Raw genomic sequence first — 12,750 nt, 5'->3', positions numbered from 1 at the left:
GCAATCCCCTAGAGCATGGTTTGGAAGATTTACAAAAGTAATGGTTTCCTTGGGATATAGACAAAGCCAAGGAGATCATACACTATTCATAAAACACTCTTCTACAGGTAAACTCACTCTATTGCTTGTCTATGTGGATGATATGATTATTGCAGGAGATGATGAAACAGAAAAATTGGCATTAAAAGAAAAATTGGCAGCCCAATTTGAAATGAAAGACCTAGGAAAACTCAAGTATTTTCTTGGAATAGAGGTTGCTTATTCCAAAAATGGAATTTTCATTTCCCAAAGGAAATATGTACTTGATCTCCTCAAAGAAACAGGGAAGCTGGGATGTAGAACTTCAACTGTTCCTATAGAACAAAATCACAGAATTGGAAGTGAAGAAAGTGCTCTTGTAGAGAAGGCCCAATATCAGAGATTGGTAGGGAAATTGATTTATCTATCACACACAAGACCAGACATTGCTTATGCAGTTAGTGTAGTGATCCAATTTATGCATGATCCAAGAGAGAGACACATGCAAGCAGTTGACAAAATTCTCCAGTACTTGAAGTCAAGTCCAGGAAAGGGGTTATTGTTCAAAAGAGAAGATAAATTGACTATGAAAATATATACTGATGCTGACTATGCAGTATCTATTACTGACAGAAAATCTACTTATGGGTATTGTATGTTTCTTGGAGATAGTCTCGTAACATGGAGGAGCAAAAAGAAAGATAGAGTATCTCGTTCTAGTGCAGAAGCTGAATTCCGAGCCCTTTCTCAAGGAATGTGTGAAGGACTCTGGATGAAAATCATTTTGGATGACCTTAAAATCAAGGTAGACAACCCCGTGCAACTATACTGTGACAATAAGTCTGCCATGAGCATTGCCCATAATCCAGTACAACATGATAGGACCAAACACATTGAGATTGACAGACATTTCATCAAAGATAATCTAGACAGAGGCTTTGTGATTACAACTCATGTTCCTACAGAACTTCAGATAGCAGATATTTTTACAAAAGGGCTCCCTCAGGGTAGATTTCAAGATCTTGTAGGCAAGTTGGGAATGATTGATATTCATTTACCAACTTGAGGGGGAGTGTTGTAATTAGAGGAAAAATCTTCCTAATTAGAGAAAATATCTATAGAATCTTCTAGAATATTTTTCAGAATATTTTTCCTTATTTCCTTATTTTAGAAGATTAGATTGTTACAAATAGGTATAAGGAAAATGTAATAAGTATGAACAATAATAATAAAATTATTCTCCTTTTTCAAGTCAAACAAAATATTTTAAGAATGATAGAAATTGAAATCAAAGTAATTCAAATACCAATAATTTAAAATTCCTTAAATTTATAAAATTTCTCATCCAAACACACTATAGGAGTATCACAAATCTTATTAATTTGATGTTGTGTCTACCCATAAAGGTGGCCATGAAATATGAATGCATGTTCCCACTGGCCATCAATTCCATGTTATCTTCCTCTTCTATGTGGCCACTCTAACATCACCATTTGCAGAGTTTGGATTTAATGTAAACAGTAAGAAGCTGATGTAGCATAGATTTGGCAAAGACATAATTAATGAGCATGTTTGGAAACACATTCCAGAACATGTAAACATACATTCCACTCTATCATTCTATTACATAAATCCTTTGACACACGTATCTTGGTTGAGATATTTAAGTATTAAATACAAGTCTTCAGTAAAATGATTCCATTGAAGAGTTCAGGGGTAGATCTACTAAATAAGCTTAATTGAAACCACCAGCCCCTAAAGTATTACCTTAGTGTGACCTTTGAAAACATGAACATCAAGTTTTGCATCTTCCCTATTGACGATCTCAAAGATACAAACATGTCCACGTTGCAGTTCATTTTCTCTTGAAAATAAGGGCCAACCAGCAGAGAGCACGCCAGTACCCCAAGATTCATTAAATACAAACGTCACAGGCCACAATTTCTTTCTAAATTTTATCATCATCACCTTCTGGTTCATGTTTACAAAATACTTTGTGACAAACTCCTTTGGCACTTGCTGCATCAAGTTGTGAATATATATGTTCATCACCCTCAGAACTAAACCAAAGAATTCATGAAAGAAAAATAATACTTGGAGGCTAGCATAATGTAAAAAATTCCACGTCTACTAACATACTACATAGGTACTAAACCTTACCGGGCATCTGGTTGTATTTCCTTGCATTTTTAAAGTGACCATGAAAAAGGGATTTTCTGATGTGAATTTCCTAGCTTCTCTAAGAGCTGTGGATTTTAAGATCTCTGACTTGAAGTGGTTTTCCAGCTGCAAAGTTCTTTGACTTGAACTCCCAACTCTGCAGCCTGGACGGACCAAGAAATCTATTAAAGGGGGGAGGGGGGCAATTTTTTTCTTCTTATTTTGTAATTATTTAAACTTTGAAAGACTTTCTAGTCTCATAGGCACAACAACAACAATCAAACATGATAATAGTCCCCATCTAATAACAATAATAGTCTCACAATCAAGAAGAGAAACAAACTTATCATAATAATAATTGAAGTCATCAAATCCTAATACAATGATATATACATTATATATGAAAACGGGTCAAGTTACTCACATCCACATCTCACTCTTCATTTTCTTCAATCTAATGAATCTTACGATTAACTCATCTTTAAGCATTAGATCCAGAGAAAATGGAAAGTGAGGACAAAGAATAACTCTTTTAAAGTTACTCTTGAAGTAACTTGATATCTTTCTCTATTTAAGTAGCCTTGGGAAGGGGAGGAGGTAGGCTCCTCCCTGCCCTCCCATTAATCTGTCCCTACTCTCCAGTTAGTTGAAGGATGCACTATGTTGCATTTTGAAAGATCTATATATTTGCATTCTCACTGAATTCAATTTTAGCTTGTCATAGAGAGTAATAAAAGCTTAAGATACAAATTACACACGATGGATAAAAAGAGGTCTAACATGTACCTATTACTGATAAAAATCTAGAAATAGATTTACATTCAACATCAAGCAGTCTCAGTTGAAAAATTAACCAAGAATTGACTCATCTAAAGTAGAGAGCTACAACCAATGATTGAAAAAATAATGGTTAAGATTGAAGTGTTGATTTTTCAATTAATAGCTATACTCTTAACTTTATTCTCAAAAATGAATCCTTAGTGAAGAGTAGAGTCTATATAACTACATCTTAATCTCCTTGAACTGATTCTAAATCCTCATTCTGTACATAAATGGAATAATGCATTACCTTGTGAAATGGGTCTACTTGGTTCCTCTGCACCTCGAAAGATGGAAACTTTGAAAGCAAGGCTTTGAATCTTCTGGATCATCTCAAAAACACAGACATCCCCCACATTCAAATTATTTTCTGATGCAAAATTCTGCCACCCGCCAGTAATTCTAGGAGCAGAACAAATAACAGGCCAACTTCCCTCATCCAAGATCTCAAGGAGGACAACTGCATGTGTTTTCTTCAAATATTTTTCTGAAAATATTGCCGGTATTTCCTGAGAGTTTTTTTTACAATGTAAAATCATAAGCACTGAGAATTATATTTCTGCTGCAACATCCTTATAAAAAAATTTAAAAAGAAAAGCTAACTCATGACAGTGCGTATATCTAATCAAATGCTCACCAGGTAATCTACATCAATAAAAGATGGCTTTATGACAAGCAAGAAAGAGGGATGCTTAGATTTGAAAGCTCTGGCTTTGTCTAAAGCCGTAGGAGTTAACTGCTCCACTTTTGGGCATTTATTGTTGAAAATTCCTTTACCTTCCTCATCTTCTGAAAAATTGAAAATGACACGAGTATGTTATGAAAAATTGGTCTCCAGAAGTTAATTGGATCCACATATGCATACATACCATCTAACTTTTGCTGCATAAATTTTACATCTTGAAAGCTAGTACTTCTACTTTTGACATGCTGATGCAAGTTTACCCCATTGGGGCTTCTTTCAACGTCTGGAGTTATGCTATTTTTCATTTTCTTATCAGGTTGAGAAGATGACGCTGTGGATTTCACTCTAGTCTTTCGGCGTGAACATTGCTCTTCATCCGAAATTTCAACAGAATCATCACTAATCTGCACAACGATGTCCTTTCCATCATGACATTGCTCATCCAAAATTTTAACAGAATCACCACTAATCTGTACATCATTGTCCTTTCCATCACGAGTACCATGAGAAAGATAGTCTATTTCAAGGGCACTGTTGTCAAATATGTGGACATCAAAATGAGAAGTTTCCTCATATTCAAAGAACAACAAGTGGCCATGATCTAGAGAATAGTGTGCGGCAAACTCCTTCCAACCATCTTGAAACCAAATCTCACCATCATGCTCGGTCAAATATATTTTCCATTCAGTGCCGTCTGGTGGCTTGAAAAACACAGGGTTTGGCATTCCATCTCCATATTTTCTAGTGAAATTGTTTGGGAGTTTCTGCAAAGATTATGTTTTTAGCATGGATAATGAAATCACAAGCATAACAGAGAAACAAAAATCTCAAATAGCTATCTTATCAATTCAAATGATGGAAATCCCATGTTAGTTAACATGACCAAAATAATATATATTAGTGGAGGATAACCCTCACCTCATGATCTGCCTTTTAAGGTTGACTTAAACTAAAATTCTAAATGATATCTTAGTCTGTCCCAGTGAAGAACAAGTTATTGGTCTATGTAGTACTAGACTCACCTCCTATAAGTAAGGTCTCTTGGTGTTCGAATTTTGTGGATAAAAAAAATGTTGTTGAGAGGAGAGAGATTCCACTAAAAATAATATGGGTAAATGAAGTAGATATTTTTTGGTCCATGAACATGGTCTACTACTTCAAGTATTGTCATAAAGTTATAATCAAAGATTAACATGTGCTTGTGTGCTTGTGGGACATTACTTTCTTTGATCAAATATTATTTTAACATGAAAATCGATGTTAGAAACACCAAATCTACCTCTTATCAATAAAGTAGATACCAGCACCAGAATTCATGATTATAAAAAATAATAACTTATCTTAGAGAGTAACTATTGTTAGGTCTATCTGGTCACTTGTTATTGGGACATTATGTGTGAGGGGTTGTATGAGAGACCCCATAATGAATGAGAGGTGACATATGATAAAAAATACAAAACAATATAAATGGAATGGAGAAGTTTGCGAATATTCAGGATGGATCATGCATGCATAGATATACATAAGTGTAGTTTCAAATTTGTTTTTTAACTATTATAATATTTGTAATAATCAGCTATGGATGGTAAAGTTAACTTATTTAATGGTGCTAAACATGAATATCAAATTCACTCAAACAAGAAGTATAAAGTAATGATGCTTACAAGTTTTCCATCTGTAAGACTTCTTGTGAGGATAATCTTGAAGAAATGGATTGCAGTGGACAAGGAAAGCTTATTGCCAGGGGAAGCCATGTCATGGATGTTGAGACAGATCTTAGAGTCAAAAGGGAATTTCTGACTCAACCATTGCAACAAAGAAACAAAGCTAGATGCTTAAGGTGAAGAAACGTTTCTCTGTAACATAACGGAGCAGAATCACAATTAAATGCATAGTCAGAGTCGTAACATCGTTTGAAGAAAAAGGTTAGCTCATTGGACAACTAAGAAGGCTGTTTAAACAGTTTTTTATTTTATATTTTTATATTTTGTTTTTACACAAATGCTTAAAATCTACTCCAAAATTAATTTTGTTGATAAAATTAAAATTTTAATTATCAAATTAAACTAATAAGGTTCGAATTTTCACCAAGTTAGTTTTTAAAAATGCTATTGTTATTTTTTGACAGTAAAAATACTATTATTATTAAATTGGATTTTTAAACGAAAACATATTAATCACTTTTACTCGTTATAAGAATAAAAATAGTGATATGTTTAGTTTTTTAATAGATTAATTTCATGTTAAAATATTTTGTAAAAGTCTTTTCAAATCTTCAAAGAATTAGTTTAGTGATCAAAATTATTAAATTTATACAAATTATTCAAGTACAATGAAAAATAAATAAATAATATAAAAAGAAATTCATTCATGTAATATATATTCTACTTTCTTTAAATAGTATTTTGACTTCATTTTTCTTATATTTTATCGTTAAAAATTAAAATAATAAAAAAATTTAAATATAAAATTTTATGTATATTATTTTAACTTTTACCACAAAAGTGATTCTAATTACCTACTTTAAACAAGTTTAGTACTTAAAAAATACTATAAAAAAAACACAATTTTATTACATTAAATAATTTTTATAGATCAAATAAAATCATCTCATAAAAAAAATAGGTATCAATACATTTTAAGTCTTTACAAATATAACTAGTTTATGTTAGTTCTTATAAAAAAAAATTAGTCATTTTACATCCTTCACATTTTTTTAATGTTCTTTTCTTTTATTGTTTATTTTAGTTCTTATAATTTTCTTTTGTCATTTTAAATCCTTCACTTTTTTTTAATGTTCTTTTCCTTTATTGTTGACTATAATTAATTTACTGTTGACATACTATTTTAAATTAAAGATAAAGTTAAAAATATAGTTAAGATAATTAAATTTAAAAAATATTTTAAATTATGATAAATATATTATTTTTAAGTGAATAATTTAATTAAGTGATATATGTATTTCTTTATATATATATATATATATAAGATAATTGCAGATAATATACTTTATAATTTTTAAATTTTAATATATTATAAAAATGATTTTTATTTTTTTTATATTATTCTTACTTTTCAATTCATTAATTCAGTTTTAACTTTGTTCATTTTTCATAATCTTATTATTTACTTAAATTCTTTAAATATACTTTTAATACACTATTTTTAATGTTAGTTTTACATTTCAATACATTAATTTTCATTTATTATAATATAATTTATTTTTTTAATATATCAAACAGTAATTTTGTCTCTAAAGGCAAATAGAATATATCAATAATATATATTACAACTTTAAAAGTATATTAGTAAAATGAAAAGTTAGAAAAATATATCAAAAATTATAAAATTGTGGTTCATAGTATGTGAAAAATCAAAAAAAAATTATATATATCCACACACATAAAGATGAGAATAGGCCAAATTTTAAATAGGGATTTATGGTCTAACTTCTTTAAAGTCTGACCTGACCTAATTTATTTAATAAAAAGGTCAAATTTATGTTTTTAAAAAAATCTATTTATATAAAAAAGGTTAAGCTTAGTCTTATAAAAAAAGTCTATTAGACCTGATAGATCAGTCTATTTATTTATATAATATTATAATATATATATATATATATATACATGTTATTAAAAATATAAATAAATAAATTTATAAAATAAAAAATTTATTAAAATTTAAAATAATTTTTATAAAATAATTTTTTTTATTATAGGTTTATAAACTTACGACTTGTGTATGAATGTACATCAACATACATGACTACATATGAATTGCCCCTTCAACGAAAAACGATTCAATTTTTCTCCTATATTTTTTTTCTAAATTTAAATTTTAATAATATTGAGTAAATTATATTTTTAATTTTTTTTATTTTTAAAAATTAGTTTTATTGGCCTAATTAACATTACCCTAGCCTGACTTGACCTACACGCACACGTACACGCATACGCACACGTAATTAATTAAAATTTTATAAATAAAAATTTATGTATTTGTTTGTTTTATTTTTTTTTTACTTAATTTATAAATATTTTTTATTATTATAATCAATGTTAATGAATAAATTTAAGTATTAATTAAAATAATTTTTAAAAATTTAAATATGTTTAGATAACTAGTTTTAGGGAAAAAAAATATATTTTATATAAAAAAAATTATAAAATATATGTTAAAATAAGAATATTTTTATATAACAAGATTCGAACCTTGTTGTCTAATAATAATATATAAGTTCCAACCTTATTGTTTTCAAAATAAAAATAATGACTCTATTTATATTCTTATTTGTTTATCGGAGATATTTATATTATTTATCTTAGTGGTGAGATCAGTTAAATATGTGACCTTAATAATTTCTATAAACAAAAATACATATTTATTATTTCTTTTCAGTTTTTACACAACTTAACAAGAAAAGAAAAAAAAACAGTTTTAACTATTTTTCCTATCAAAGAACCTGTAAAATCATATCACTTTCCTTTTGTAATATTTTCAGTTATGGACTCTAGAAATAGATAATACAGAGACCTTATGAGTAGTTCTATTCTATTCTTATAATTAAATAATAATGTTATTAAGCTTTATTAATAATAAATACCCTTATGAGTATTAGAACACAGATAAAACTCAAGCCCATAATAAGTTGGAGGCTCACCAGATACCCACATACAAAATAAGATAAGAAAGAAAAAGAGGGAATAGGAAACGAAAAGAAAAATGGGAGAAGGAAAAGAAGATAAGAGAACAAGGAGAAAATAGAAAAAGTGGAATGGGAATAGACATCTGATCATGCCTAAAACTCATTTGTGATTTATTTATGGATGTAACATCATATATTTTTTAAAATAAAATAAAGGTTGTTAAATAATATTTATAATATAGGCTAATCTTTTTTATTTCACTTTAATATTCTAAGATTTCACATTAAATTAATCTAACTCGATTAGAAAGTAAGTAATTAAATTTATTAGGATTTCTTGCATTGGAAAATAGGAGACTTGATTGTAAAAAATAATAATAAAATTATAGGTTAAATTGATAATGTATATCAAAATATTTTAATTAAAAAAATTTTAAAATAATTTGGGTAGATTAAAGGTGAGTCAACTGCCAACTTACCAATTTTAACCACCAACTCATAAAAGTAAGACAATTTGTCAACCTAGTACTAAGTAGAGTGAATTCTATTTTTTAACCTGTTTTTTGTTTTTGCCAATCTGCTCAATCTTATTTCTTTTTCTTTGGTAAATTAACCTACCTTGTCTACTCGAGATAAATTGACCTATTACTATGTCACATCTGCTTCAAGATTTCTTTATTTTGAAAATCTAAAAACGTATGGTACTGTATGTTTCTAAGGTTAATGGTTTGAATGGAGAAGATGCGGTATTTTTGAGAGAAAAGCATCATTAAAAGTTATGTGTGTGGGTCACATGACACACATCTATTAATGAACTTGACATTGTTAGGAAGTTATAAGAAAGGTGATAAAATATTTGTTCAACATGCAAGAGATCTTACTATCAGTTCAAATAACATAAGAGTATCAAACACTATTGAAAAAATACAAGAGGTATAAGTATAATTTATCCTAGAAAAAATGTGTATATTTTTTTCTTTGATATCCTTTTTTTTTTAAAAAAAATTCAAATTTTTGTATAGTCTTTCATACTAAGATATTTAATATATATATATATATATATATAATTTTTTATTTTAAATTTAAATAAAAATTATGTTATGAAGAAAATAATTAAAATTCCCTCTGTATCTGAATATAAGTTAAAAAAATCATGTCTGTTGGTATAAAATATAAATAAATCTTAATTAAGTTCATTCTATAATGTTATTGTTCCCAAAATACTTTTTTTTTCTTTAATAGAGATTATATTTTCAATGCTATTTTTTTATTCTTGATGTCAAATTTTAAGAAAAAATAAGATATTTTCTATATAGGATTAGAAAAAATTAAATGGTATAAATTAACTTTCTTAATTAATGTTAAATAATTTTTTTTATGCTTATGTTTAGAAGTGAAACAATATCATTTTTGGATAAATCAAGATATTTTTTAATAAAAACTTAATGACTAATTTTCTAATATACTAATATCTATTTAAGATATTGACATTTTATAATAGATAATTTTTCATATATATTAATAAGAAATCAAACTCTTCACTACATGTTTAAGGTGAAATAATATCATTTAGTGTTATTTAAAAATATTAAAATTATCTTCTATTGAAACTTGACATTAAAAGTTGCAGGAATTAACGTTGGAAATACACTATCATTTAAATGACGAATATTTTGAAATTTGTATCGGCAAATAAAGTTAAATTAATTAAGATTTACATCGGTATGCACAAGTTATATATTATATACATACAAATAAATGAGTGGTCTTTTATTTATTTATTTTTTAAGCATACTTCATCTTATTATACTTGAGTGGAAGGCCTTAGCAACATAGTTTTGTGTTAATGATTTTGTAACAAGCACTTCAGGTCATCTTGCATGGCCTAAGCCCTAAATACATACAAAGTTTCTTCATGGACAAGGAAATATAGCATGATAAAATCAAAATTCTTTATAGAAAATAAATAGTCATTTCTAATAAAGAAGTTCCTGTAAACACTTATAAATTTCTATCCTAACATATTATATCATATTTGGATAAAAGTTAAAAGTACTTTTTTTGAGAACTTCTCAACTAAAAAAAAAAACCTATTTCTAGTAAAGAGGTACCCTAAGTACTTGTAAACTTGTATCCCAAAGGATTCTAAGTCATTTATATCACTAATTAGAAAAAGAGAGACAAACTTGAATTGCATGTGAATTTCTTTATGCATGCTAATAGAGAATTCTTTGCAGAAGATTCCAAACAGGTTCACTAGGGAATATGGAGGTAATCTGTCAAACGCAGTGTTTCTCAAGCCTCCGGATGGCATTAAATGGGGAATTTATTGGACTAAACATGATGCTGATATTTGGTTTCAAAAGGGTTGGAAGGAATTTGCTACATATTACTCCCTAAGTCACGGACATGTGTTGTTTAAATACCAAGAAACATGTCATTTGAAGGTACACATATTTGACCGGAGTTCCCTTGAAGTAAGTTATCCCTTCTGCGGCACTCAAATTGAACATGACAACCTTGATTATGTTAGCAATGACTCTGTTGAGGTTTTGGATAACTCTGTTAATGTTTTGGATGAGGTGGCTCCAAGTCAGAAGACTGAACTGAAATCAACAATACCATGCCCACAACCACTTAAAAACTAGAGCGCAGGCCCAAATGGAGTTGTTGGAAAAAGCTCCAATTTGTTCCAACATGCCGAAATTAAAGTTGAATTAGTTGATCAATCTCATGGCACTAGTTTTGCCATGTCATCTGAAGAGGAAGTATTAGATGGTGTGTATTTCATGATTTAATTGTCCATTTATTTTCATGGATTGCTTGAGTTGAGGTCAAATTTTCATGACATACAATGTTGGTTCAATGTTTTAGAGGGAGGCCAAGGTGCTTGTGTTCTTAAATTAAAATTCTATGCTTCATGTTAATACTAATGACATAATAATTCATTTTAAATTTGTGGAAATTGAAATGTTTGAACTGAACTGTGTACTACCTAAAATGAGCAATCTCAGTTTTGATTGAGAGATTGACAGAACCCAGATGGATTCATAGAGATTTTAACTGAAAATAGTATTAGCTGTAAATGCTTTAGTCAGAACTACAAATATGGTTATTGGCTGTTTCAGATAATCATTGTACACGATGTGGATGTGCCTGTGATTCCATTTAATGAATTATGTATTAAGAGAGAGTGTACCTAAATGAGAAAAGCAATGGCTGTGCTATAATTTGAAAACTCTTTTTATTTGATGGATGAAATGATGTTCATTTGTCTAAAAAATGAAGCCTTTAAACCAATATCTGGATAATAATTGATATCTAGACTTGGTATCCTTTTGGCTGAGAGGCGAGCTGAGTTGATCGGAGAAAAATCTTGCTGTATTGGTTTAAAGTTTAGAAGCTGAACTCAGGTCAGCTCATTGGAATTGAATGTGTGTGTGTGTATATATGTGCTTATGCTTGTTAGGAATTCTGATTTAGATTGCTTGAACTGTATTAGGATTGATTGGATATGTAAATTTTCTTTTTCCACAGGTATGACTCCTGAACAGCCTCTAGCGAAGAAGCAGAAGATGAGCCTACTTTGACAATTCCTGGCCCCATCACTGCCACATGGATACCTTCCCAGCTAAATGAACTAGTGGGAGTACCACCAGTACCAGCACCAGCAGCGTTACAGCCACAAGAGCAACAACAACAACAATAACAACATCAACCACAGCAGCAACAACAACAACAATAACAGCCACAGCAGGAGCAACCTGGTCGGCCATCAGCACCCTCTTCCCTTGAGCAGTGTCTGATACTGCTTGAGCAGACACAGGTGGCAACAGAGGATGGAGTTGGAGAAGACCTCTAGGACGATTACCCATTCCAGCCTTCTTCCTCCCACCTAGCCTGAGCATCAGACTCCTCCCTAGCCAGATCACAATCTTGAAACCACTTCCTTACCATCCCAGGCAGTTTCAGAGGCTACACTTGAGCCAGATGGATTGCAAACAGATGATACTCAACAGCCTCAGGACTCAGGAGGATTCTTACATTAGGCTTTCTTTATGTTTCCAACTTTCCATTGCAATACCTAATACATCTTGTTATTTGGGCATATTTAGACCCATTTTTTATGTGGTTTTATCATTTATGGTTTATTCTAGTATTATTATCCGTATTATATTTGCATGTGATTTCTTTTATTGTGATTAATTGATTCACTGACTAGTGACTACACTCACTTGTGCTTCTCTGCTCACTCATAAACATTGCATGTGAGCAAGCTGAGGATGAGAACAACCTCAAGATGCAGAACTGCACTGCTGTCCTCAAAAAGAATGATTTGGAATCACTTCAGAGCAATCACGATATTGATCCTACTACTTTTGCTGCACTTTGCTCAATATCTTCTATAATTTTTAATATCATG

At 29.7% G+C, this 12,750-nt stretch overlaps 1 protein-coding gene across 2 annotated transcripts; it reads right to left on the bottom strand.

The window, feature by feature from the left end:
• Positions 1-1,577: 1,577 nt before the first annotated feature.
• Positions 1,578-5,929, bottom strand: LOC109791753 (B3 domain-containing transcription factor VRN1). Of its 2 annotated transcripts, none has more exons than XM_020351094.3 (6): positions 5,347-5,929; positions 3,867-4,446; positions 3,635-3,786; positions 3,248-3,506; positions 2,179-2,342; positions 1,578-2,037 (listed from the first exon to the last, which is right to left on the bottom strand). In XM_020351094.3, exons 1-6 carry the CDS (start codon positions 5,434-5,436, stop codon positions 1,774-1,776), a joined length of 1,509 nt encoding a protein of 502 aa, XP_020206683.1. In that variant the 5' UTR covers positions 5,437-5,929; the 3' UTR covers positions 1,578-1,773. The 2 variants fall into 2 exon arrangements, with proteins under 2 accessions (XP_020206683.1, XP_029125804.1); XM_029269971.2 differs by lacking the exon at positions 5,347-5,929 and adding an exon at positions 4,601-4,732.
• Between the last annotated feature and the right edge of the window lie 6,821 nt (positions 5,930-12,750).

The sequence above is a fragment of the Cajanus cajan genome, chromosome 11 (assembly GCF_000230855.2).
Source record: "Cajanus cajan strain Asha chromosome 11, NIPB_CcT2T_4, whole genome shotgun sequence".
Classification (NCBI taxonomy): Eukaryota; Viridiplantae; Streptophyta; class Magnoliopsida; order Fabales; family Fabaceae; genus Cajanus; species Cajanus cajan.
This window is presented reverse-complemented; position numbering and strand designations above follow the sequence as displayed.